The 22,874-nt window shown below is 35.6% G+C and overlaps 1 protein-coding gene across 2 annotated transcripts in view; it reads left to right on the forward strand.

The window, feature by feature from the left end:
• LOC128999717 (cyclin-dependent kinase 11B-like) overlaps positions 1-22,874 on the forward strand; it is a 45,815-nt gene that overhangs the window by 3,653 nt on the left and 19,288 nt on the right. The window contains exons 2-8 of one of the 2 annotated variants that reach the window (XM_054426362.1): positions 2,479-2,596; positions 5,031-5,107; positions 6,590-6,999; positions 7,757-7,813; positions 8,555-8,779; positions 9,377-9,542; positions 21,849-21,993. In XM_054426362.1, the coding sequence (XP_054282337.1) occupies positions 2,479-2,596; positions 5,031-5,107; positions 6,590-6,999; positions 7,757-7,813; positions 8,555-8,779; positions 9,377-9,542; positions 21,849-21,993 (1,198 nt within the window). The remainder of the gene's footprint in view (positions 1-2,478; positions 2,597-5,030; positions 5,108-6,589; positions 7,000-7,756; positions 7,814-8,554; positions 8,780-9,376; positions 9,543-21,848; positions 21,994-22,874) is intronic. The other variant, XM_054426363.1, reaches the window with a different exon arrangement.

Raw genomic sequence — 22,874 nt, forward strand, 5'->3', positions numbered from 1 at the left:
TGAGTCTGCAGTACGGGAGGTTTAATCTGGTGCCATGTCGAAGATTCAGGCCATCTCCGCTCTTGTACAAGTTCCTAGTACAACATTAAAATGATCGTAGTTTATTCAGTTTTTGTGACAGCAGAAACATATTTGCACAATTGTTTTCAGGTAAAAATCTAGTTTCTAATCATATATAGATTATACAGTAGAACCTCATTAGTTCGACACTTTGTGAACTTAAGGTAGGTAGGTAGACCTATGTCGAACTATAAGGAGTAAGTTGAGTTTAATATACCGTACGGGAAAGTAACAACACAAGTCTTAACTTATAGAAATCACAAAAATTTATTAAATAGGTACCTAGTACTAAAAAACCTAAAAATTTCACTTTTCATTAACTTAGTCAAATCTCAAGTCAACAATAGGCTACATGCCAATTTAATGTTCAAGTTAGCATACGTATCACTAGTGTAGGCTAGTGTATGATCGATTTATATAATAACTTAACTGTTACATATTTAACTACTAGCAGAGTACCCGTCCTTCGTACGGGGTTGGCATATAAGTTTAAAATGCTTATTGCAGTTATACTTGTGACGCAAAATTCTAGGGGGGGAATAAACTGGTATTCACCTAAGTCAGGCTAGGCCTACCCTAGAACCGGCCACACTCAAATTTCTTCCCCGGAGTGCTCAGAAGGAGCCGAGAAAAATCCAGGGGTCGATACGAAGGTGTCACGGCTTTGACTGATCAATTTATTTAAATTTAATCAAAGGCTCAGAGCTCTAGAAGCCCTCAGGAAATCCTGCAGACGCTCAGATGGAGCTATATCATCCCAGCCCTTGTAAAAGCGTTTTGGAGAATTTTGCCTAACTTTTAGAATGACTCTGTAGGGCCGACGAGTATCCAATCTTAAGCCAATGTGATATAAATACTCGTATTAAACTGCAACTAACTGGCTAAGGACGTTGGTAAATAATAAAATCGAATATAATGTGAAAAGCAATTCCTACAGAGTCGTCGGGGCCTAATTAATATAATCTAATGGAGAATTTATCGTGGGATGATTTAAAATAAATTTAGTGTTAATTTACGTAGCTGATTGTTCAAATCAGCCTGCTCCCAAGACTTGATTCTTTCACCCGCCAAAGACGGGGTTTAGAACTTAGACGACAAGTCTCGGGGTATTAAAACGTCGAATCGATTAAAATAATAGAAGTAACAATTACTCGTTAAGCGAACGGAGAAATCGTAATTTCGAAACTAGTTAATTAAAATAAAATAAACGATCGCCACCGCTAGTCACTGGCAGGCAGGAACTGGCGGGTCAAGACTCAAGTTACGATATTAAATTTAGATAATTCGAATCGGCAATTTAAGAAAACGAAAATGTAAAATAAGTTAAGTATGCGTAAGATAAAACAGAAATAACGTAAAACGTAAAAAGGGACCTAACTAGTATGGTAGCTAACCTTCGTGATAATCGTAGTGTCGTTGTATTCGTAACCCGTGCGAGCTAGTCGGTGGTCAAACAGCGAAGTTATTTCGAAGACGGCGTACGAACGAATAATCCTGTCTTTGAGTAAAATCCTTCGTTCCTGCCCGCTCGAGGCTTACGCGCTCAAGCGGCGAACTCAAGTACTACTAGACAACAGCTGATCGAATTCACTTGTTGAGCTGGTCTAGTTTCGTCTGTCGTCTGTAAACAAATAAACACCAGTTTGGGGTTATGTCGTCGTCGGCGTTAAATATCTGTAAAATCGGCCGGTTTAACTTTATTATGTGAAACGAAGTGCTATTATGAATAAATATGTAGTTGTGGATGTGTTTGTGTACTTCACTGTGAATAAAAATAGGCCTACGTTCTTTGGCCCATAGCCCAAGCTATGGCCAACACATAGGCCTCGGAGTAGGCTATTGTGGTTAAAAATCGGGTAAGTTCTGATGTTCATTTATTCGTAGTACGTTTTTACCCCCCTTAAAATTTGGTACCTTACATACTCAAGCTTTGTGTTTGCAATGGGTGAGGACAAAGTTTGATAAAATTTGATTCTTTAAACTATCAAAGGTTTACTGTACCTACTATGGTTCCCTTGGTCACCTTCTCCGAGTTAATTACCCTTAGGCCTAATCTTGAAGTTGTAAGAGTCCAATTACTTAATATGATAGGCTATTAGCCTAATAACTAAATTTCTGGTCCACATGCATGATTTTGAATGGGGTTTGTCTTTGATGTAGGCTAGTAAGCTAGCCCATTGGAATTTTTTATCAGTAAATATCAAACCTCCATTTCACACTACATTTATGACAGTTTAGCTGAAATGTACAACTGAGTCCTGTGTTGATACCGTGATTACTGTCGATAAAAAAGTGGACTTTAAGTTAATGTTAATTAGGCTACAAGATGTCTGATCTCAGATCCAGGTGTGTTTTCCCTATATTATGCTCTGAATGCCTCATGTCTAAAAATTAACAAGATTTACGGTTATGTTTCAGTTTATCTGAAGATGACACTGCTGACTCGCTGGAAATAAAGCCACCTCAGGCTTTCATCCACAAGTCTCATTCCAGCCGTAGGGACAAACAGTCAGTGACATCATCAAGGAGAAGTCATGTAAGTAAATCAATCTAGTGTTTAGCCTAAAATAACTGAGACTTTATTATAATTGTATATGATGGGACTTCTGTCCTGAGCTACAAATTGAAATCTCACAACAGGTACACAAATGCAAATCATCAACAGTATTAGGCTTACTCTTAATACTAGCGTCTCGGGTTCCTGGTCAAAAACTGATGAGAACCTCTTTTGCAAAGGAGTGGGGGGCGTGACGTCATTATCTTCTCTTGAGGGAACGCCATTACCGCAAAGATACAAAATGCAGCCATCGTTGTTAATGGTGTACCGGTAGTGGATAGAATACTGCGATGTCCAATAGGTAACCAGATCGAATCCCACCGGTGACACTAACTTTTTGTCAAAGATTTTGCTTAAAATGCAATTAGGCTACAACTTTACATCTTTTGTTAGAATTTGAGACATTTATAATTTTATTTTATGAACAGAACTTTTTTTTTATTAGTAAACCTTAATTAGATTTTTATTTTATATCTATCTTTTTTATATTATCAGCAAGTTTGGTAAGTTAGGTTAGGTTATGAGTTATGACAGTTTAATTTTATAATTAAAAATTTAATTTTATAATTTTTCTTAAATTGACGTGAGGGGCTCTCCCACAATCCCCCACTCTTTTGCAGAAGAGGTTCTCATCGGTTTTTAAACAGCCCCATGAGACGCTAGTTACTCTGAATTACAAGACTCCAATTAGGGTCAAGTGGGGTAATTGAGAGCTAGGGGCTTGGGTCGCAGTGATCTTATTTTTGCTTCAAAAATTACACATGATGAATTTTATAACACCTCATGTTTTTTTTCAGTTACCCCACTTTAAAAAAAAAATTCACATTTTATTTTTTTGTGATGTTTTTGCTAAATGCTTGCATTTACACTTAAGTCACGCAAATTTGATTCTGATTTTTTGGTATTTTTCTGATTTTTTCCTGGAAGTGTTAAAATGATCAGAAGACTTGAAATGTACTTTTTTTTCATAAAGGAATCCATAAAAAATATCAACAATAGCTTCAGATGAACAGATAAAATGTTATAGCCGTGATCCCAATTGGATCCCTCCTAAAACGCATCATGGGGTAGTTGGAATCACGGGGTGTGGGGTGATTGGAATCACCATGATTCAAATTAAAGTAATTTGGTAATTACTTAATAATTTTAATTACTTAATTAAAATTATAAAGTAATTATTAGGTAATTGTAAAAAAAATTAATTTAATTACCGTACTTAATATTTTTTATTACATAATAATAATAATTTTTCTAATAATAAGTAACTTGATTTTTATAAGGAATTTCTAAAATAAGTAATTTGGCTCACCTCTGACATGGCCCCGCAAAAAAGTTCGTAACTCCCAAAGTTGTTAACATAGTTCAAAAATTTAAAATTTCTCTGAAAACTGACAACATGGAATATATCCCAATTGCCCAAGAACTGATCTATATACAGTAGAAGCAATTGGAAAATACCAACTGTGATTCCATTTGCCCTGTAGTGGTGGGGCAATTGGGATCACGCGAAAGGGTTTTGAAAAATAGTTTTTTTCCATACTTTTACTTTACCTAAAAATTGGAAATTAATTCAGCAATCACTTAAGATATAAATTTATTTGTGTGCAAAGTTTTATAGCTCTATACTGACTAATAAAAAACCGTGTCACTTCAAAGATCTGATCCCAATTAAGGGGATCAATTAAATTCACTTGACGTTATCTGAATTGTTTACAAATGGAATTTTTAAAACTGAAAATAACAGAATTAAGATTTGAAAACAACAGGGCGTTTTAAAGAAGGCAGAAATTGTTATCCTGATTATACCCCATGGTCATGGAAACACCTTATTTTTTTCCTTAAAACATGCCAAAATTGTGAAAATCTTTAATTCTTAATTCCCAGTCTAAAATAATGATACCATGTTCAAAAAGAGTGAATAAAAAATACCCTAGCTGAAATATCAAGATAAGGGAATAAAAAATGCTAATTAAAAGTGTTCTTGACATTTTATCACAAAATCAGTAATAAGTTTATGTTAGTAGGTAGCTAATTTAAGTTAAACAATTTTTTAAATGGCCGCTATTTTGTAAATTTAAAAGAAAATTACATAATTTGTTTGCCTCTTATAACAATAAATGTATGTGCAACAGGTTTCCACACAGCCAGGTTTCCGTAGCCTGAATAATTCTTGAGATATAAATTTTTTTGGTAAAAAATACAAAATGGCGGCTAGCGGCTAAACAAACTTTTTTGTTCAGATTGATTAGTACTATCAGTCCATGAAGTTTGTGATACCCCTTTATGAACACCCTGTATAGATTTTCAGAAACAATTGTAGGACTCGGTCCGTGGTTTATATTGAAAATAACATATTTAGTAAAAACAGTTTGTAGGGTAATTTTGTTGTAAACGTTCTTAATTTGTGTTCCAGAAATCATCTTCGAGTGGCCACAGAAAAGGACATCATCGGTCTAGGAGTCATAGGGAAGAAAGAAGAAGGCATCACCGGTAATGATGAGAGTTAACTTACTAGTAGTACAGGATTAAGTTGAAATTTTCTACTGTTTTGTGTATATAGTGTAAAGCGTTGTGTTTCTCATGTCAGTTAGGACTCTCTCCCATTCAATTAAGCCTGCTATCATTACTAAACACCATTTTGTCCGTGTCCTAATTTCAATTCTTAACACTTGAGATAGGGTCTATTACTTTTAAGTCTCACTAAATTGTAAGACCCTAACTATGCAAGATAATCTGTCGCTGAACTGTGCGCTACAGAAAATAGATAAGTTTTTTTTGTAAATAGCAACAGTTAGCGTGAGACGTGACTAAATTCTAAAATAAAATATAAATAATGTAATACTGTAATGTTCGTCATCAGTAGTAGTGGTCAAGGTTAAGCCAATCGCAAGCAATAGTTGCTCGCACTGAACTAAAGCTAAAACCGAGGGTAGCACTGAATGAGAGAATTGAGAGACATTAGCCACCATATGAACGGGAATAGTAGCCTACATTGGAACTAGGGGCTGAATAGGAGATTGGGATTTTAATAAAGCCAAGAGCCAAAGAGCTAGTTGATTCTTCTAGTTGGTACCAACATAACAATATTTTACGGCGTCTTGATTTTCTATCAGAGTTGCCGTGCCAGTGCTACCTCAAATTGTATAATTTCTAGATCAATAAATGCTCATTATGGGAACAGCGCTCAAATGTTTTCAGTCTTTGACTTTTATATTTTGTAAAAAAGAGCGGTTTCCTGATTGTGTTTACTTATCAGACTTGGATACGATAAATACCTGAGAGTGCACGATAAATTTGGGCCGGCATGAACTACGCCTGTTGTCTGATTCAGAACACTTGGTACGAAGAACAAAACATTGACCTTGGCAACTTCCGGCTTTAATATGAGATTTTTTACTGCCCATTCTCTCTATTCACAGTTTGCTACTTGTTATTCTTAACTTTTATATGGAGATGTTGTCTAAATTGAAAGCCAAACAGAACTATCAAATACTGTATCCTAACAGTATTGCCCATACAGATATGGATTTTTGTAAAATATGTGACTTTTGGTGACTTCTGTGACCCTTCACTAAAATCCGAGTGTATTCGGGGACTCCCCTGAAAGGTAGACACCCTATATATTGATAGAGGGTGTGACAGAAAAAACTTATCTCTATTTTCTGCAGCGCACTGTTCAGCGACAGGTTGTCTCGCATAGACATTTGTAAAAATTTCATACTGCATAAGACTGGGTTAATGATTACTGAGAGATTACTGGAATTATGTATTTTTTGCCCTATTATCGTACTTTTTGCCTTGTATTGCGTTAAAGCAAGTACCCACCAATCAATTAAATGTTTCTGTTATTAAATTTTCTAATCCTATAAGGACTAAATTGTACCTTGGTGTTTAATGAATAATGATCCCTCTGTGTCCACACTTGATACAAGTCTATGGTACGTAATGTCAAATAATATCGGATTTTTTCAGAGAAAGGCCAGCTAAAGAAGATTCAGTGCGAAAAGATGAATCCAGAAGGCATGGAAAGAACAAAGACCAAGACAGGAGCAAAGAAGATAAAGTAAAAGACGAAAGGTACAAAGATGAAAGAAGCCGTGATGATCAACGTGTTAGAGACGATCGAGTGAGAGAAGAGCGAACGAGAGAAGAAAAGATCAGGGAGGAAAGAGTGAAGTACGATGAAGATATGGCTGCTAAACGGAAAGAAGCAGAAGTTAAAGAAAGAAGTAAATCTGGGCCAGAAAGAGCCAAAGAAAAACAAGAACGAGATTTGCGCCGAGAACGATTGTTAGAACAAGAGAGAGTGCGGGAACAGTCAAAGAAACACATAGAAGAAAGGCGAATGAGACGAGCAAACAGAAGCAGGAGCCGAGATAATGGTAAAAGAATCATTTCACTATTTTCATAATAAATTAGGTAGATCGATTGTTTTTATATTTCGCTTTCCTTGACAATTCTTTTAAGGTCCACGTTAAAAAAAAATTAATTTCTCTTTAGAAGTTAGGTAAGTAAAGAAGTTGTTGAATCATTTTTGTACTCCATGATTATCTTATATATTTAAGCCCAAAACTATATTCTAATTCAGTTTCTGGTCCAATAGTGATCGCAAACTATTATACTTGGATTCTTGTTACTTAGGCCCGAGAATCACTACTTGACGATAACCCTCTTGAGAGTCTTGCCGTAAAGTTTGTGTTCAAATTTCAATCAGTTAATATAAATTTACAATTTGGTGGTAGGGAAAGTAAAAAATAGCTTAGGGCTGGGAATTCTTATTTTAAATACAGTTTAAAGTTGTATCCTTTCAATAGTACTGTATTTGTAATACGTTTTGATCGATTGTCCTCAAGTTAGTGCACGAACATCTATAACAGTTTTAACTGATAGATAAAGTAACAGTGGCATGGTATAGCTTTTCCTCTCCTACTTCCCTTTATTTTAGAGCTTCCAATTAACTCTTTGATCCTTCTTCCATTCTCATATTACATTTTCCACCACGGATGGGTTTCCAAAGCTTTGGTTTCTAAATCAATTCTGAATTGTTTGTAAATATAAATCACTATTCTAAACCAACACTCCCTCTATTACAACCGTATCTATTTTTTGTCGTTGAAATTTAACTGAATTAATTTTCAGACTCTCAAGAGAAGGAAAACACTGGAAGTAAGAACAAAGAGCATGAACTAGAATCAGGTGAATTTGAGTTTTGTTTTATAGCTGAGGGATAAATTACTTAAACGGTTTTGGATGGGGACAGGGTGACATTGTAAAAATAGCCAATAATTGTTAGCAGATTAACCAAAAAATGTACTAACCCTTTATTGTTTTTATTTCAACTTATTATCCTTGCTTTATGCTCTGTCTTAAGGTTTCACACTAGCTTCGTTCCTGAAAGACTTTCAAGTGGCACAAGACTTGAGAACAGTTCCATTTAACCATCAATGAAATATAATTTCCTTGCACCCTGACAAATCAATATTTAAAATGCATAATTCTCCTTTTTATTCACATGAAAATTCAGTAAGTTAAGTTTAAAAACTAACCTTATTTTCCCTTATGTTCTTGCCACCATAACGTTTAGCAATCCTATTAAACGTAAAATGTAGGCTAGGCAGCTAACAGTAAGTAATTTGTTGTCTATCCTTCAACAAAAAATATAATTTGGCTTACAGAAATAGTTTTTAAACTACAATGTTGTGTAATCAAAATGTAGAACTGTCATGCAATCCTATTACAATAGACCTTCATTAAACCAGACTAATCGGAAATGTAAAATGTCTGCTTTTATGGGACTGGTTGGGTTCCTTGTGTGTTTAATGAACTCCCTTTTAGCGAATTTCCCTTTAAGGGAAGTAGCTATTACTGTAGAACCAAGACTTGTTTACTTATCAACTCACTTGTAATGTCCATTTACATGATATATATCGTTTGCAGAGGACTTTTACTTGGTGGACGCTCGAGCCGCGACTGAAAAGGAGGAAGAGGAAGCGATGATGTTATCAGACGTGTCAGTGTCGCCAACACCCATGGAGGAAGATCAGCCTCGCGACGGAGATACGGAAGCAGCAGCAGAGGGTTCTGACGGTAGCAAACATTCGGACGCTAGTGGAGACGAAGAGTCCTCCGATAATAGCGACACGTCAAGCGGCTCTGAACAAGGTACATGTGTCGAGGGCTTTTTGATCAAACAACTGTTAACTCGAGGGCTCTAAAGAGTTAAAAGATGTACTTCATGTATAAATTAATTACACCAATACTATAATTACAAGCACTAAGTAAGATCACTTCAAGGTAATTTAGTGGCAGCGCGTTTAGTTTCTTTTCTATTTCACACTGATATAAATATTAAAATTTAGTACAGTAATACAGTTTTTTTTTTTTTTTAAGAAGTCCAACTTATTTCAAAAACTTACAATTCAATTTTTTTATTTTCTGTGCAGGGAAAATTATTTAAATAGAATAAGATGTTAAAAACAGTCAATGTAATTTATTTGCCAGCACAATCGGCTTACTTGTGTTAGGTTACTAGATTTGGAATTTATCATTTTTGTGTTAAGTTGAGGACGACACAACAATATGTGGTTATTTGTTTCTCAAATCAATGTGTTTTGTTGAATCTTATCTGTCTTGTGTAGAATGTGAGCGACTATCATCTGTTTTGTAAAGTAGCCTACTAGTAGTAAAATCAGCCTTATCTTGCTAACTACAATTCTTTTGTCCTCTAAACAGTCCAGTTTGATGATTTGTTTGTTACAGAGACTGACGACTCGCGACCCCGTTCTCGCTCCAGATCTACCACTCCGGTGGTCACCAGCAGTCACAACGTAGACAATGATATAGAGCTGACCAAGGATACATTGCCCCCCTACCTGCCAGCCATACAGGGCTGCAGAAGTGTCGAGGAGTTCCAATGCTTAAACAGGTAGGCAAGGTTCATAACAGGAAAATACTAATTTACAAAATAATAATAAATTTTCATAATTTTACAAGTCTTTGTTTCATAATCTTATATTACTTAAGGGCAAACTATTATTAAAAATAAATAATATTATAAAGCTTTTTTATGTATGTATGTTATTATATAAATACTATATTCCATTATGCCTCTAGGATTTGTAAAATTGACAATGATAGTTGCATTTTTTTTTTAATACGACTAGTTTCAGAGCATTATTGCTCCATTTTAAAAAGATACTTCAAAAATCCCTACTGTCATGAGAACCATCTCAACAATACATTGTCTATGCATAATTTTCTTTTAATGTTTTGCATCTACCAGCAATTGTAAAAATGCTTAAGAGGTGGCCGGAGTCAACCAAAATATCACCGTTTCACAGCGCCTTCAAATACAAAAATGCGGTAGCGCCACCATCGCCGCGGTCACTAGTAGGACTAAAAACCCTCAAGCTAATAGGAGAACACCACCCACCACCGGGAGCCGGTAACCAATATTGTAGTACGGTACAGTAAATACTAATTATATTTTGTGTCCTACTGCCTCATACTCGCGTGTCATACACTAACCACGTGGAGAAAAGACTCCTCTAAAAATTCTCGATTCACTTTTTTTTAAGAATCGTTAAGTCATATTGATTTACATTTATAGATTGAATAACAACTATTCTTTGAATGTTATATTAGCTATAGAAACATATTCTGTAAATATACGTAAGAATAATATAATACAAATTTCTAATTACGTTGCTTTTCGAGTAAAAATAGCAACCTTGAAAATTAAAAGGACTGTAGTAAATTTTAACGACTCACTTTTACAATTCTATTAATTACCGTCGTAACTATTACAAGACCAGAGATGAGGTAAACCAGAAATCATATTAGTCCGTACGAGAAAATGGGGACATTTTAAAACATTCATCATAAAAAATTTAGTGAGATTTGAATCGTTTGTTATTTCAATCATCTATATAAATTGTTCTAAGCTTGTTTGCAATCTATTAGTTTTAAATTAGGCAAATATATTATTTTGAGAATTAGATTTTTACGAACGTTTATCATTTTAATTATCAAACATCCTACGACACCAGACATTGTGATGTTGAACTAATGAGGACCAATAGCTGACTGTCTTCTAATTGTAACGGGGTTAGAAGTATGACTCACTCAGGGCCGTCTCCACGGCTGTGTCCCCAACTGAGCAGACACAATAGACCCAAGGGTTCGACTATTAGCACGGTCCAATGGTTTCCACATTGTTTGTGTTTTGGCATGGATCCTATCTACTCAAGACTCAAGCGTGGCTGTACCCACCTTCCAAGCAAATCGACCTCAACGCCGCACTTCATGACCAGCTTTCTCCTATGTATCTGTCTTATATTAATTGTATAATCAGTGACATTATTTAAATACATTTTACATAAAGATCGAAATATAAAAGGGGAAAAAACTAAACAGATTTATAAATTTTTAAACAAAAATGATTTTATTTACTAAAGTAAACATATACAGAGAGAATATTTTATTTACAGAGTAAAATATACACCGGAGATAACAAAGAGAAGGGAAGGTTGGTATTGTAATAATTTCGAAAAAAAACCACGCTGATATAAGCCTGTGGACGGTTCAAAACTCAATAAAGATATAACACGATTAAAACAAACAAAATTCATGTTTTCGGCCCCTGGACTATATTGTTAAGACAATAATAGGTTTTTTACATACCTCAGTCAAATAGTCCAAAAATGGCATTGCTCAACAGCTTACATGTTTCGTTGCGAAGACAACATTATCAAAGCTTGCAACTCGTCAAAAACACATTTAAAACACGAACACGAACACAGAAGACATTAATACGGTACGAATACACAATTGACATTTAGATAGCGCTATCATAATACTGATTTGGTCCGGCGCGGCGCGGGGCTGGTAGCAGACTGGAGGTCACGTCACATCGTCTCCTCTACTGTTATCACTGATGTTATCAGATCTTCGATCAGCTGTTCCTGAGTTTAATATTGTATTAAAAATCGAGTGAGACTGGAACTGTAATTTTTCGTTAAGGATGTGGTCCTTACACTGTTCGTCATTATAAATTTTATAAATCTCGAACTCCTCCAAGGTGTCAAGTTTGCTACCTTTCCCACAGACATGTAGAATTTTTAAACCATCGTCAATGCTACTCATTGAGTGATTTGAATCAACCAGGTGTTGTGCGAAGGCTGATTTTTGTTTGACCATTTTTGGAGTAGGCCTATGTTCTCTGTAGCGGGTTTCAAATGCCCGACCCGTCTGGCCTATATACTTGCATGGGCAATCTGGGCAACTGATCTGGTAAACACCGGTGTTATTTAATTTGTTGCTAGTCCCTTTATTATGCAAGATGTTCCTAGTGCGGTTGGTGGTTCGGAACGTTAAGTCGATGCCTTGCCTATTTAGTTCTTTTTTAAGGCTGTTTTCTACAGAGTGGCTGTACTCCACGCAAACATATTTTCTCTCACTCTTATCTGGTTTAATATCTTGTTTTCTTTTGTTCTTACATTTGCTAATTAATCTGTCTACCAAATCGTGTTTGTACCCATTGGCTGATGCGATATACTTTATTAATGAGCATTCTTTGTTATAATTATCGGGGCTTAATGGAACAGTTAACATTCTGTGGATCATGGAGTTGTAGGCTGCTATTTTTTGCGAAAACGGATGGTAAGAAGTGGAGTGAATTGTTTGAGCTGAAGTGGTTGGTTTTCTGTAAATACTGTAATCAAATTTGCTGTTATTCTTCGTGACTGTGAGGTCTAGGAAATTTATTCTATTGTTTGACTCTGTTTCTAAAGTAAACTTTAATTTGGGTGCGATGTTATTCAGATAGTTGAGTAGGAGGTTTAATTGCCTATTGTTGCCATCGAATAAAACAATGGTGTCATCCACATATCTGAAGTACATGCTGATTTTATTTTTGTAAACGTTTTTATCGCAGAAAATGTTGTTGTTCTCGATGTAATTTAAATATATATCAGCCATAATACCCGATAATGGGGATCCCATTGCCAGTCCCTCATTCTGAACATAATATTTATCATTGAACTTAAAATAGTTTTGGTGTAAGACTTCAGTTAACAAGGCCATTAGTTCGTCCAACGCCTCTGGTAAAAGATTTGATTTTTCAGTGAGTTTGTCTTTAATTATTTCTAATGTCTTATCTACAGGAACATTGGTGTATAAATTTACAATGTCAAACGAAGCTAAGGATTGATGCATTTTTATTTGTAAGTCTTTGGTTTTTTCTATAAATTCCATGCTGTTTTTCAAACTGTGGTTGTTCTCAATAAATATGTTGTCTTTTAATATGCGTTCTAATTTTTTCGCTACTTTAAAGGCGGGGGCACTTGTGTAATCTACAAGGGGTCTGATAGGTATGCCTTCTTTGTGTACCTTGGGAAGTCCACGTAAAGCGGGTGCAGAAGGATTCGTGGACTTCCCAAGGTACACAAAGAAGGCATACCTATCAGACCCCTTGTAGATTACACAAGTGCCCCCGCCTTTAAAGTAGCGAAAAAATTAGAACGCATATTAAAAGACAACATATTTATTGAGAACAACCACAGTTTGAAAAACAGCATGGAATTTATAGAAAAAACCAAAGACTTACAAATAAAAATGCATCAATCCTTAGCTTCGTTTGACATTGTAAATTTATACACCAATGTTCCTGTAGATAAGACATTAGAAATAATTAAAGACAAACTCACTGAAAAATCAAATCTTTTACCAGAGGCGTTGGACGAACTAATGGCCTTGTTAACTGAAGTCTTACACCAAAACTATTTTAAGTTCAATGATAAATATTATGTTCAGAATGAGGGACTGGCAATGGGATCCCCATTATCGGGTATTATGGCTGATATATATTTAAATTACATCGAGAACAACAACATTTTCTGCGATAAAAACGTTTACAAAAATAAAATCAGCATGTACTTCAGATATGTGGATGACACCATTGTTTTATTCGATGGCAACAATAGGCAATTAAACCTCCTACTCAACTATCTGAATAACATCGCACCCAAATTAAAGTTTACTTTAGAAACAGAGTCAAACAATAGAATAAATTTCCTAGACCTCACAGTCACGAAGAATAACAGCAAATTTGATTACAGTATTTACAGAAAACCAACCACTTCAGCTCAAACAATTCACTCCACTTCTTACCATCCGTTTTCGCAAAAAATAGCAGCCTACAACTCCATGATCCACAGAATGTTAACTGTTCCATTAAGCCCCGATAATTATAACAAAGAATGCTCATTAATAAAGTATATCGCATCAGCCAATGGGTACAAACACGATTTGGTAGACAGATTAATTAGCAAATGTAAGAACAAAAGAAAACAAGATATTAAACCAGATAAGAGTGAGAGAAAATATGTTTGCGTGGAGTACAGCCACTCTGTAGAAAACAGCCTTAAAAAAGAACTAAATAGGCAAGGCATCGACTTAACGTTCCGAACCACCAACCGCACTAGGAACATCTTGCATAATAAAGGGACTAGCAACAAATTAAATAACACCGGTGTTTACCAGATCAGTTGCCCAGATTGCCCATGCAAGTATATAGGCCAGACGGGTCGGGCATTTGAAACCCGCTACAGAGAACATAGACCTACTCCAAAAATGGTCAAACAAAAATCAGCCTTCGCACAACACCTGGTTGATTCAAATCACTCAATGAGTAGCATTGACGATGGTTTAAAAATTCTACATGTCTGTGGGAAAGGTAGCAAACTTGACACCTTGGAGGAGTTCGAGATTTATAAAATTTATAATGACGAACAGTGTAAGGACCACATCCTTAACGAAAAATTACAGTTCCAGTCTCACTCGATTTTTAATACAATATTAAACTCAGGAACAGCTGATCGAAGATCTGATAACATCAGTGATAACAGTAGAGGAGACGATGTGACGTGACCTCCAGTCTGCTACCAGCCCCGCGCCGCGCCGGACCAAATCAGTATTATGATAGCGCTATCTAAATGTCAATTGTGTATTCGTACCGTATTAATGTCTTCTGTGTTCGTGTTCGTGTTTTAAATGTGTTTTTGACGAGTTGCAAGCTTTGATAATGTTGTCTTCGCAACGAAACATGTAAGCTGTTGAGCAATGCCATTTTTGGACTATTTGACTGAGGTATGTAAAAAACCTATTATTGTCTAAAACAAACACTAATAAATATTAAAAAAATTGCATAAAATAATAATTGTCTTAGTGAAAAGCCTAATAGTAAACACAATTATAACAGAAATTGATAATAAAATGCAGACTATTTACAAAAATATCAAAACATACCAACTAAACATAAAATTTACATGGGATACGAGATAAAAATAGTGTAAAAAAACAAGGAAAATTTACATGGGATACGAGAATAAAAACAATATAAAACAAATACAAGGGAAAAACACAGGAGATAACAAAGAGAAAGTTAGGTTGACATTGTAATAATTTCGAAAAAAAACACGCTGATATAAGCCTGTGGACGGTTCAAAATTCAATATACCCCCGCCGCAGCAAACCTGCCGACTAAGCGAATTTCCTTGTCTGAATTGATATTCAGTTAAATATATTTTAATAACATTAGGTTTAACGAGTACCTAGGTTTGCTGCTACAAGGAAACTAATAAAGTGTGTTTTTGAGTAAAATATTGATAGCTTAGTACAAAATAAATAAATTTGCCAAGTTTGATCAAAATATATCCATAAACAAGCAAACTACAACATTTGACAATATTCTCCATAAGAATAACATGGGAATTTTAAATTTACAATTTTTTTAATTTTCTCCGTTACTAGTAATCGAAGAAAAATACTTTTATATACTAAATTATTTGTTTTTTTAAGCTCTTTAAAAAGGTCTAAAGAGAAATCGGGAAATTTTGTGTTTTGAGGGTCAAAAGTGAGAAAAACCAATTTTTACCCCATAAAACCCCCCGTAAAGCCCCGTTCCCATGGTCCGATCGTGCTGGTTCGCGAACTCATTCAAGTTTATCCCGCTTTACACCTTTAAACCAAATTTCACCAAAATCGGACAAAAATTACTCAAGTTATCGCGTTCACGGACGTATATATATATATATATATATATATATATATATAATATGTCTATATATATATATATACATATATAAAAATTTGAACGAATGGTGTTTTTGGCCTCTGGGGACATCAAAATGAAAAAGTAAATCGGTCCCGGGTCTAGGTCTTACCGTGCCACCTACGGTAATAGCTACTTCCCTATAGGGAAATTCGCTAAAAGATATAACACGATTAAAACAAATACTAATAAATATAAAAAAATTGCATAAAATAATAATTGTCTTAGTGAAAAGCCTAACAGTAAACACAATTATAACAGAAATTGATAATAAAATGCAGACTATTTACAAAAATATCAAAACATACCAACTAAACATAATTTTTACATGGGATACGAGATTAAAATAGTGTAAAACAAAAACAAGGGAAATTTACATGGGATATGGATATTAAAAAACCCTAATGAATGCCTAATACAAAAGAAAACTAAATACAAACAATCCCGCAACAAAGTGCATTACTGCATTACTGTGGCGTATTTTCTGGCTTGCGGGTTTTGCACAGACTTTTCTTTTTCATGACTGCTTTGACCTTTGCTTCTTCTATGTAGGAGGGATTTCTGATCGGCATTGACCTGTTGTGTCGCGGGTCGATGATTTCTGGAAGAAGGCAGTCCTTGTAAAATCGCTGCAATTTTGGAAACATTTTTTCCTTCCAAAACTCGTCGTCACGGTCAACTTTGGCTATTTTTATCCCCTTTGGTGTCCATAATGTGAAATAGCAAAATTGGCGCCTAGTCACTCTCAGTTGTCCCTGTATTTGATAATAAAAATTATGGTTCCGGTTTATGTCACCTATTTCCCCATTTTTTTCAAGTGTCCAGAAGGTGCATTTCCTTGTCTTGATTGCGTCCTCTGGTGTTAAGTCTTTAGCTGATGATGGACACTTGATTTCCACAGTGGCAACATCACTCACCAGACCATCAGGACTTCCTCCAAGGAAAGGGTACTCACTGTCTATAAAAATTCCACACTTTAGCACATTTTCTCCGATTTCCTTTTCTAGGACTACTCTCGCTGTCTCTTCGTTGGTCCTGCCATATTGCATAGCTTCACAATCGACAACTGTGTAAAGTATTTGCTTGACCAACGACTCGCAACCAGTGGTTGGGCGCATTTTGCACACTCGTCCAAAGTTTGATGCCGTAAGAAGGCTCCTCCGCAGTTCAAGCCATTCGCTGCTGTCAGACTGAAGGACTGTTTCTCGCTCAATCCGGTGACGTTCTTCATCCGTTTTTTTTAGACTGGCCAGAAACTCTTCTGATTCTCTTTCCATGGTTTTCTCGTCAATATCCGGCCTTTGTGCGTTTAGTCCGTAATCAATTTCTTCATTCATATTGTTTGAGAATAAAGACTTGCGGCATCTCTTGCTGTTCCTCTTCTTGTCCATTTTCCTTTTCCTTTTCATTTGATTGCTTTTAGCAAAAGTACCGGGACTAGATTTATATACCGCCTTGTGAAACTTGTAGTGGGCTTGGCCGGAGTTGTACTGTACCACAGCAGCTGTACAGCGACCTTGATACGAACCGCTTAAGGCGAAATTAATTCGCTTTCCACCAACGAATTTCGCAACAATGGAGTTGAAGTGTTCAACATAGTTGCTCGTGACATCAATCAGCAAACTCCGGCTATGTCGACTTACATCTCTGAACACTTCACAGATCGCTGAATATAGTCCAACAGAGGTGAGCTGTGGTACTAAGTTGTTTGTTGCTGGAGCAGTTGTTGGGTCTTGTTCGCAGAAATATCCTCGTTCCTTACACTGTTTGTGTTCGCCAAAGATGTGGCTCGGAATATTGAGAATATCTTCCCTCAAACAATCAATCTTCTCGTTGATAAGTCGGTTTTCTGTTTTCCGGTAATCTTTAGCTTTTGTTACGGCCACCCTGCATCGCAATATGCTATCCCCAATTTTTTTTCGAAGGAGTACAGAGGACTTCTGTGTTTTGGAGCATGCAACAGCCTTCATCCTGGTACACATATTTCGAAGCAGATGGTTTTTACATTCTACTTTTTCGACCGTAAAATGTTTATATGGTCGGCTCTCTAATATTCTTTTATAGACACTACTGTCGCCATCTGCGATTAATCTAGCATACCGTATTTGATGCATTTCTTCACTTTTCTTGAACCCCTCGCAGATAATCGCTGCCTCCATGCTGGTCGAACTTTGCTTCATCCCCCAGTTTTTGTAGCATGTATGCGGTTGAGCTGCATCACCCTTTCCTTCGGCCCGTGCACAGGTAGTACAATATTTGTTCTTCACACCAAGGAAAATCACTTTTCTGGTTCTGAAACCCACGATTGCCGCCTGAAAAAAATAAGAACAAATATGTTGAAATAGTGAATAAAGAAGAATTGCTCATGGACGAAATGTAAAATTTGTTTTTAAAATATTCTAAAAAGTACTCTGTTACATTGATTTTTAATGGTTTGGTTAATTAAAATAATATGTTATGGAATGCTAATTTCATGAACTTTAGAAACACATAAAAACACATTTTTGTATTTTTTTTCTTTTAAGTACAATATCAATAACAATGCCAGTTCAACTCGGCACGGTGTTCGCGATAGCGTGTTAAAACGCGTAATAATATTTTTTATTAATGTAATTTTGTTTGGCTTTTACTAGCAGCCTGTGAAACTTCGTGACTTCTACATTCGTGATATATATTTCAATTAATTTACAATTTACTATTGCTCTGTACAACCACAAAATCAACGTAATTGATTTTATTATTTACATTTTATACAAATAAGAGCATAACAATATTTTACTTTAATTCACTAAAACATAACAAACTGTAACGATAACCTTATTTTCGTGTAGATTTAAACAAAATATTCTATCATGGACATCTGTTATGATGTAAACTAATGTAGGCCTAAACTTGTAAAAGTTCAGGCAATTGACAAAATAATTCAGCAGAAACTCTGAAATTTTAAAAGCCTACGAACGAATGGCTTTCACGGGATAACATCCAAACCCGCACAAAGTACATTTACAGGAGAAGAGCCTTAAACTGATAATCAATATGCCTATACAAATAAAATATTTAGGGGTCGATTTGCTGCACACAAAAATCCAACAAATTATTTAAGAATACAAAAATAATAAATAGCACTATAGCTGTAGGATAAAAGTGAAAGGTTAGATAAATAGCAATATATTGGATTACTTACAACGCCTGACAAGGAGGAGTAGTTTGTCCTGTACGATCTTTTGCACCAAGCCCCGTCAGCAACCACGGTGATAAGCGGCGTGCCGTCCTTATCAAGGTCGCCGTCCTCTCGCGCCAGCCGTGCCTCCTCTGCAGCCGCTGCTTCCATCTCCAACAACGCCGTTGCTGTCCAACCCGCTGACACCTTCTCTTCATACTTTTTAAACGTTTTTTGTGACATTGGTGGTATGTCGAGGACACTTAAAAACTCCTCTACCTGAGCATGACCACCGCCAGTTGTAACCGTCCCACAAACAGCACCAGTGTTCACATCCATCAGTTTTTCATTATTTAATTCAGTCCACAAAGTACTTTGGTAAGAGCACATTTTACATTTGACACCGAATCCACTTTTGATGCCGACCCTCTTCTCCGAAACTATTTCAAAATCAGCGAATTTGCAGCCAAATGGGCTGTGATTGTCCAACTGTTTTATTTGTTTAAAAAGGTCCCCAATATTCACTATTCTTCTACCACTAATTCTTGTCCCACACTCTTCATCATCTACACAGCTTACTTGTTGAAGCATACAATTAGTCAGATTTCCCCCTTCAAGCTGCTGATCTGTAGAATTTCCATCTTCTGCTTGCCTTCTAAAACAAACACAAATTGAGTTAACATTTTATTTCTTTAGTGATTTGTTCAAGTAAATACAAAATTCCATCACACACCCTACATCTATCAAATAAACCATACAGCCACATACTAAGTTTCATCCAAGTATATGTTCGATAGTACAAGCAATAATACAATTTGAATTATTCTCCACAAGAAAACATTTTATGAATGCCCATTGATGAATGCAATCATTGACTATATAACACTATGCAATTATGAATGCCCATCTCCACTTGTCTTGTTTGATTTGTTCAATTTAGCAATTAATTTCATTCATGATATCCCCATGACATTTGAGGTCCGTTTATCAGACCGCGTTGTACCAGGGTGATAATTTAGAGATGCAAACATGTAGGCCTAAACAAAACAATTACAGTTTGTAGTTAGAACTATTCTTTATTATAACAAATGTATGTTTTTTTAATGAATTGAATTAGGAAATGAATTTTTCAATTATCAATTATCAATTATGAATTACCAGTACTGTAATTATTTTATAGCGTACACAATTATTTGGGATGCGGAATTATGTAAAATGTTTTGTTCAAGTCATGTTCAGTTTGGCAGTAGGCTAAACGTTTTCTAAGTTTTTATTAAATTTATATTCATTGCTGTACAAATGTCCTGAATCCCGGATAAATGGAACGACGTAAGATCGTGGAATTTGTACATGTACCGTTCCATCCGCGTTGGGAAACAAAAGAGTCAAGGGTAGGGGTGAAAGTGGATGTCTATTGTTTGGCGTACGGTGACAGTGAAGCGACTTTACAGCCGTGAGGTTCTTGACCTAGACCTAGTCGAGCCTAGAGCTATAATGGAAAAGCGCGCGAAAAAAACACCTACGCCCTGACCTCAGTCGCTCAGTCACACTGACATGCGACATGCGTTGATACAACAATGTTGTGTGTACATTACATGACGACTGGAGAGGACATGGTCCTAAAACAGCTTCAGTCCAGTGGTGTTTGGCTCACTAGAGTGAAACTTCACTAAACTAACTAACTTAATTAATTGTTCATAATTTGACTTCAGAATTGATTAAATTATATAAATCAAAATATAAGGTCAAAAATAGTTTATACATAACATTTTCAAATGATTAAAAGTTTATACTGAAGGTGTGTATTTCATGTATAAATTAAATTTAACGACGGCAAGTGCTTAAGTTATATGAATGATTATGTTTGACGATTGGCGATAAAAAGGATTTTAAAATGGGGTTGAAACCCAGAAACTAGTCATCCACAGCATCCCATAAGGGCTATAAATAATTCACAAATTACAGCTTACCTTCTCTTTTCATTGTACTGAACTAGTGCTGGGTTTAATCTTCTTTTCTTGCGATGAGCTGATAAGGTGAGTCTCGCTTTTCCCATTTGTACACAATAAAACACTTTGTTGAACAGTAAAACAACTAGCCTATTTATTTAAGGTGATTACTACGGCAAAACACTAGAAAAATATTTATTTACAACACTAGACTTATAAAACATTTATAATATCATTAAAAACTACTACGCTTTTAATGCAACTATAATTATAACAGGCAAAATATTAGCACGTCTCTTCACAGTAGTCGGTCACGCACGAATGAATAATGTTGTGAACATTCAAAATTATATTCTTAGCGCCACCAATGGAGCCTATTTGACGTCATGACAGTAAGCGACGGTGGTGCTATCCTTCAGCCCTTCACGGCACTACTACGACACTATTTATTTCGAGAGCGTTCTCCGCCTACTACTACTTGATGAGGTGAATTCATAAAACTGAATTTAAACATGTTTGGAATAAATTATCATCCATTTTTTTACTATAGAGACCTTCCCCATGAAATTATCTTTATAATGGTATAGTTTTCAAAAAAATTTACAGTCGCAGGAAAATATAAACCCCTACCGCGTTTACGAAAAATATCGGAGTTTCTTATGGGTACATTGATCTTAAATAAAAATTATAGACCGATAATATTGACAGATAATAAAAAAATCAACCTTCCACTACCGATAGGACACTAAGTGCTCGGTTTCTATAGTGAAAGTTATTTAGATTCGTGACAGGTACTTTTTAAAACGCAGTTTTAAGCAATTCCCCCATGTTATAAGTGGTGGCAGCGGCGTAAGGCCTGCGGCTGACTCCTGCGCCCTCTTAAGTTTTAATTTTATCACTTCTAAATTATTGTATACGATGTGTAGTTGAAAGTAACAAACTAGCCTACGTTATAATCTTCATAAGTGAGTTAAAAACATATTGAGCATCAGATTCAATGCTATGTTTCAGGATAGAAGAAGGTACATACGGAGTCGTGTACAGGGCGAGAGATAAGCGGACTGACGAGATTGTCGCTTTGAAACGACTGAAAATGGAAAAAGAGAAGGAAGGTTTCCCCATCACCTCGCTGAGAGAAATAAACACTTTACTGAAGGTAACGTTACATGCATTACACAGCATTACCACTCACTTTAAATTGTTAATTTAACTTTTTAAATTGTAAAAAGTTGGTTGATGTAATGCAGTTTGTCAGCAAAGTAAACGTTGATAAAGCGCCAAGGGTCAAGTCATAATGAGTGTAAAACTTTTTTTCCACTAGAATTCATGGCACGAACTACTTTTTGTATGAAATTCATGTAAATACCAGTGTATATATATGAGGATTTAAGGTAAATTTGAATGTAAATGAAAATGCTCGGTAAGTATACACCCGATTTCAATGTTATATAACAAAATTGCCCTTGTTTGAGTTGAATATTAATGCTTACAATTTTTAATATTTTTACCTTGAGGAGCGCAAGTCACTGTACCAGATTAGTGTATGAGTGCTTTGATCACGCCACACAAGGGGATGTTCAGTTCATCCCTGCGCCATGGATTGTTTTGTTCACATTTTGCCCCGTATTATTGGCTGTCAATAAGCAGCCTATAGAGTCAATGAGTGTCATGTGAATGGTGACACTCTGCTCTAGATACATGATCATTGATCTTGATCATACCCCCGATATGTTGTGTTTTAATTTGTTCCATAGACTGAACAAGCCTTTCCTCTAAGCATCTTAATCTATTTTTTTACAGTTGTCTTAATGAACTGTTTATAACTGCTATGTTGCTGATTCCTACATGCTTCCATTTTGCCTTACTGGTGTTTAATTTTCCATATTCGTTTTACTTTGCCACACACAAGGTTAAAAAATAAGCAATATAAAGAAAACACAGTATTAACCTGAGAGCAGACAATCTGGTCATTCATTAGACAAGAAGAATGTTAGCAATTATGATGAAACTTGACTCTTCATTTCTATAGTCACATAT

This window comes from Macrosteles quadrilineatus, unplaced genomic scaffold, assembly GCF_028750875.1.
Source record: "Macrosteles quadrilineatus isolate MER2022 unplaced genomic scaffold, UCM_ALF_1.0 Scaffold_8__2_contigs__length_117827958, whole genome shotgun sequence".
Classification (NCBI taxonomy): Eukaryota; Metazoa; Arthropoda; class Insecta; order Hemiptera; family Cicadellidae; genus Macrosteles; species Macrosteles quadrilineatus.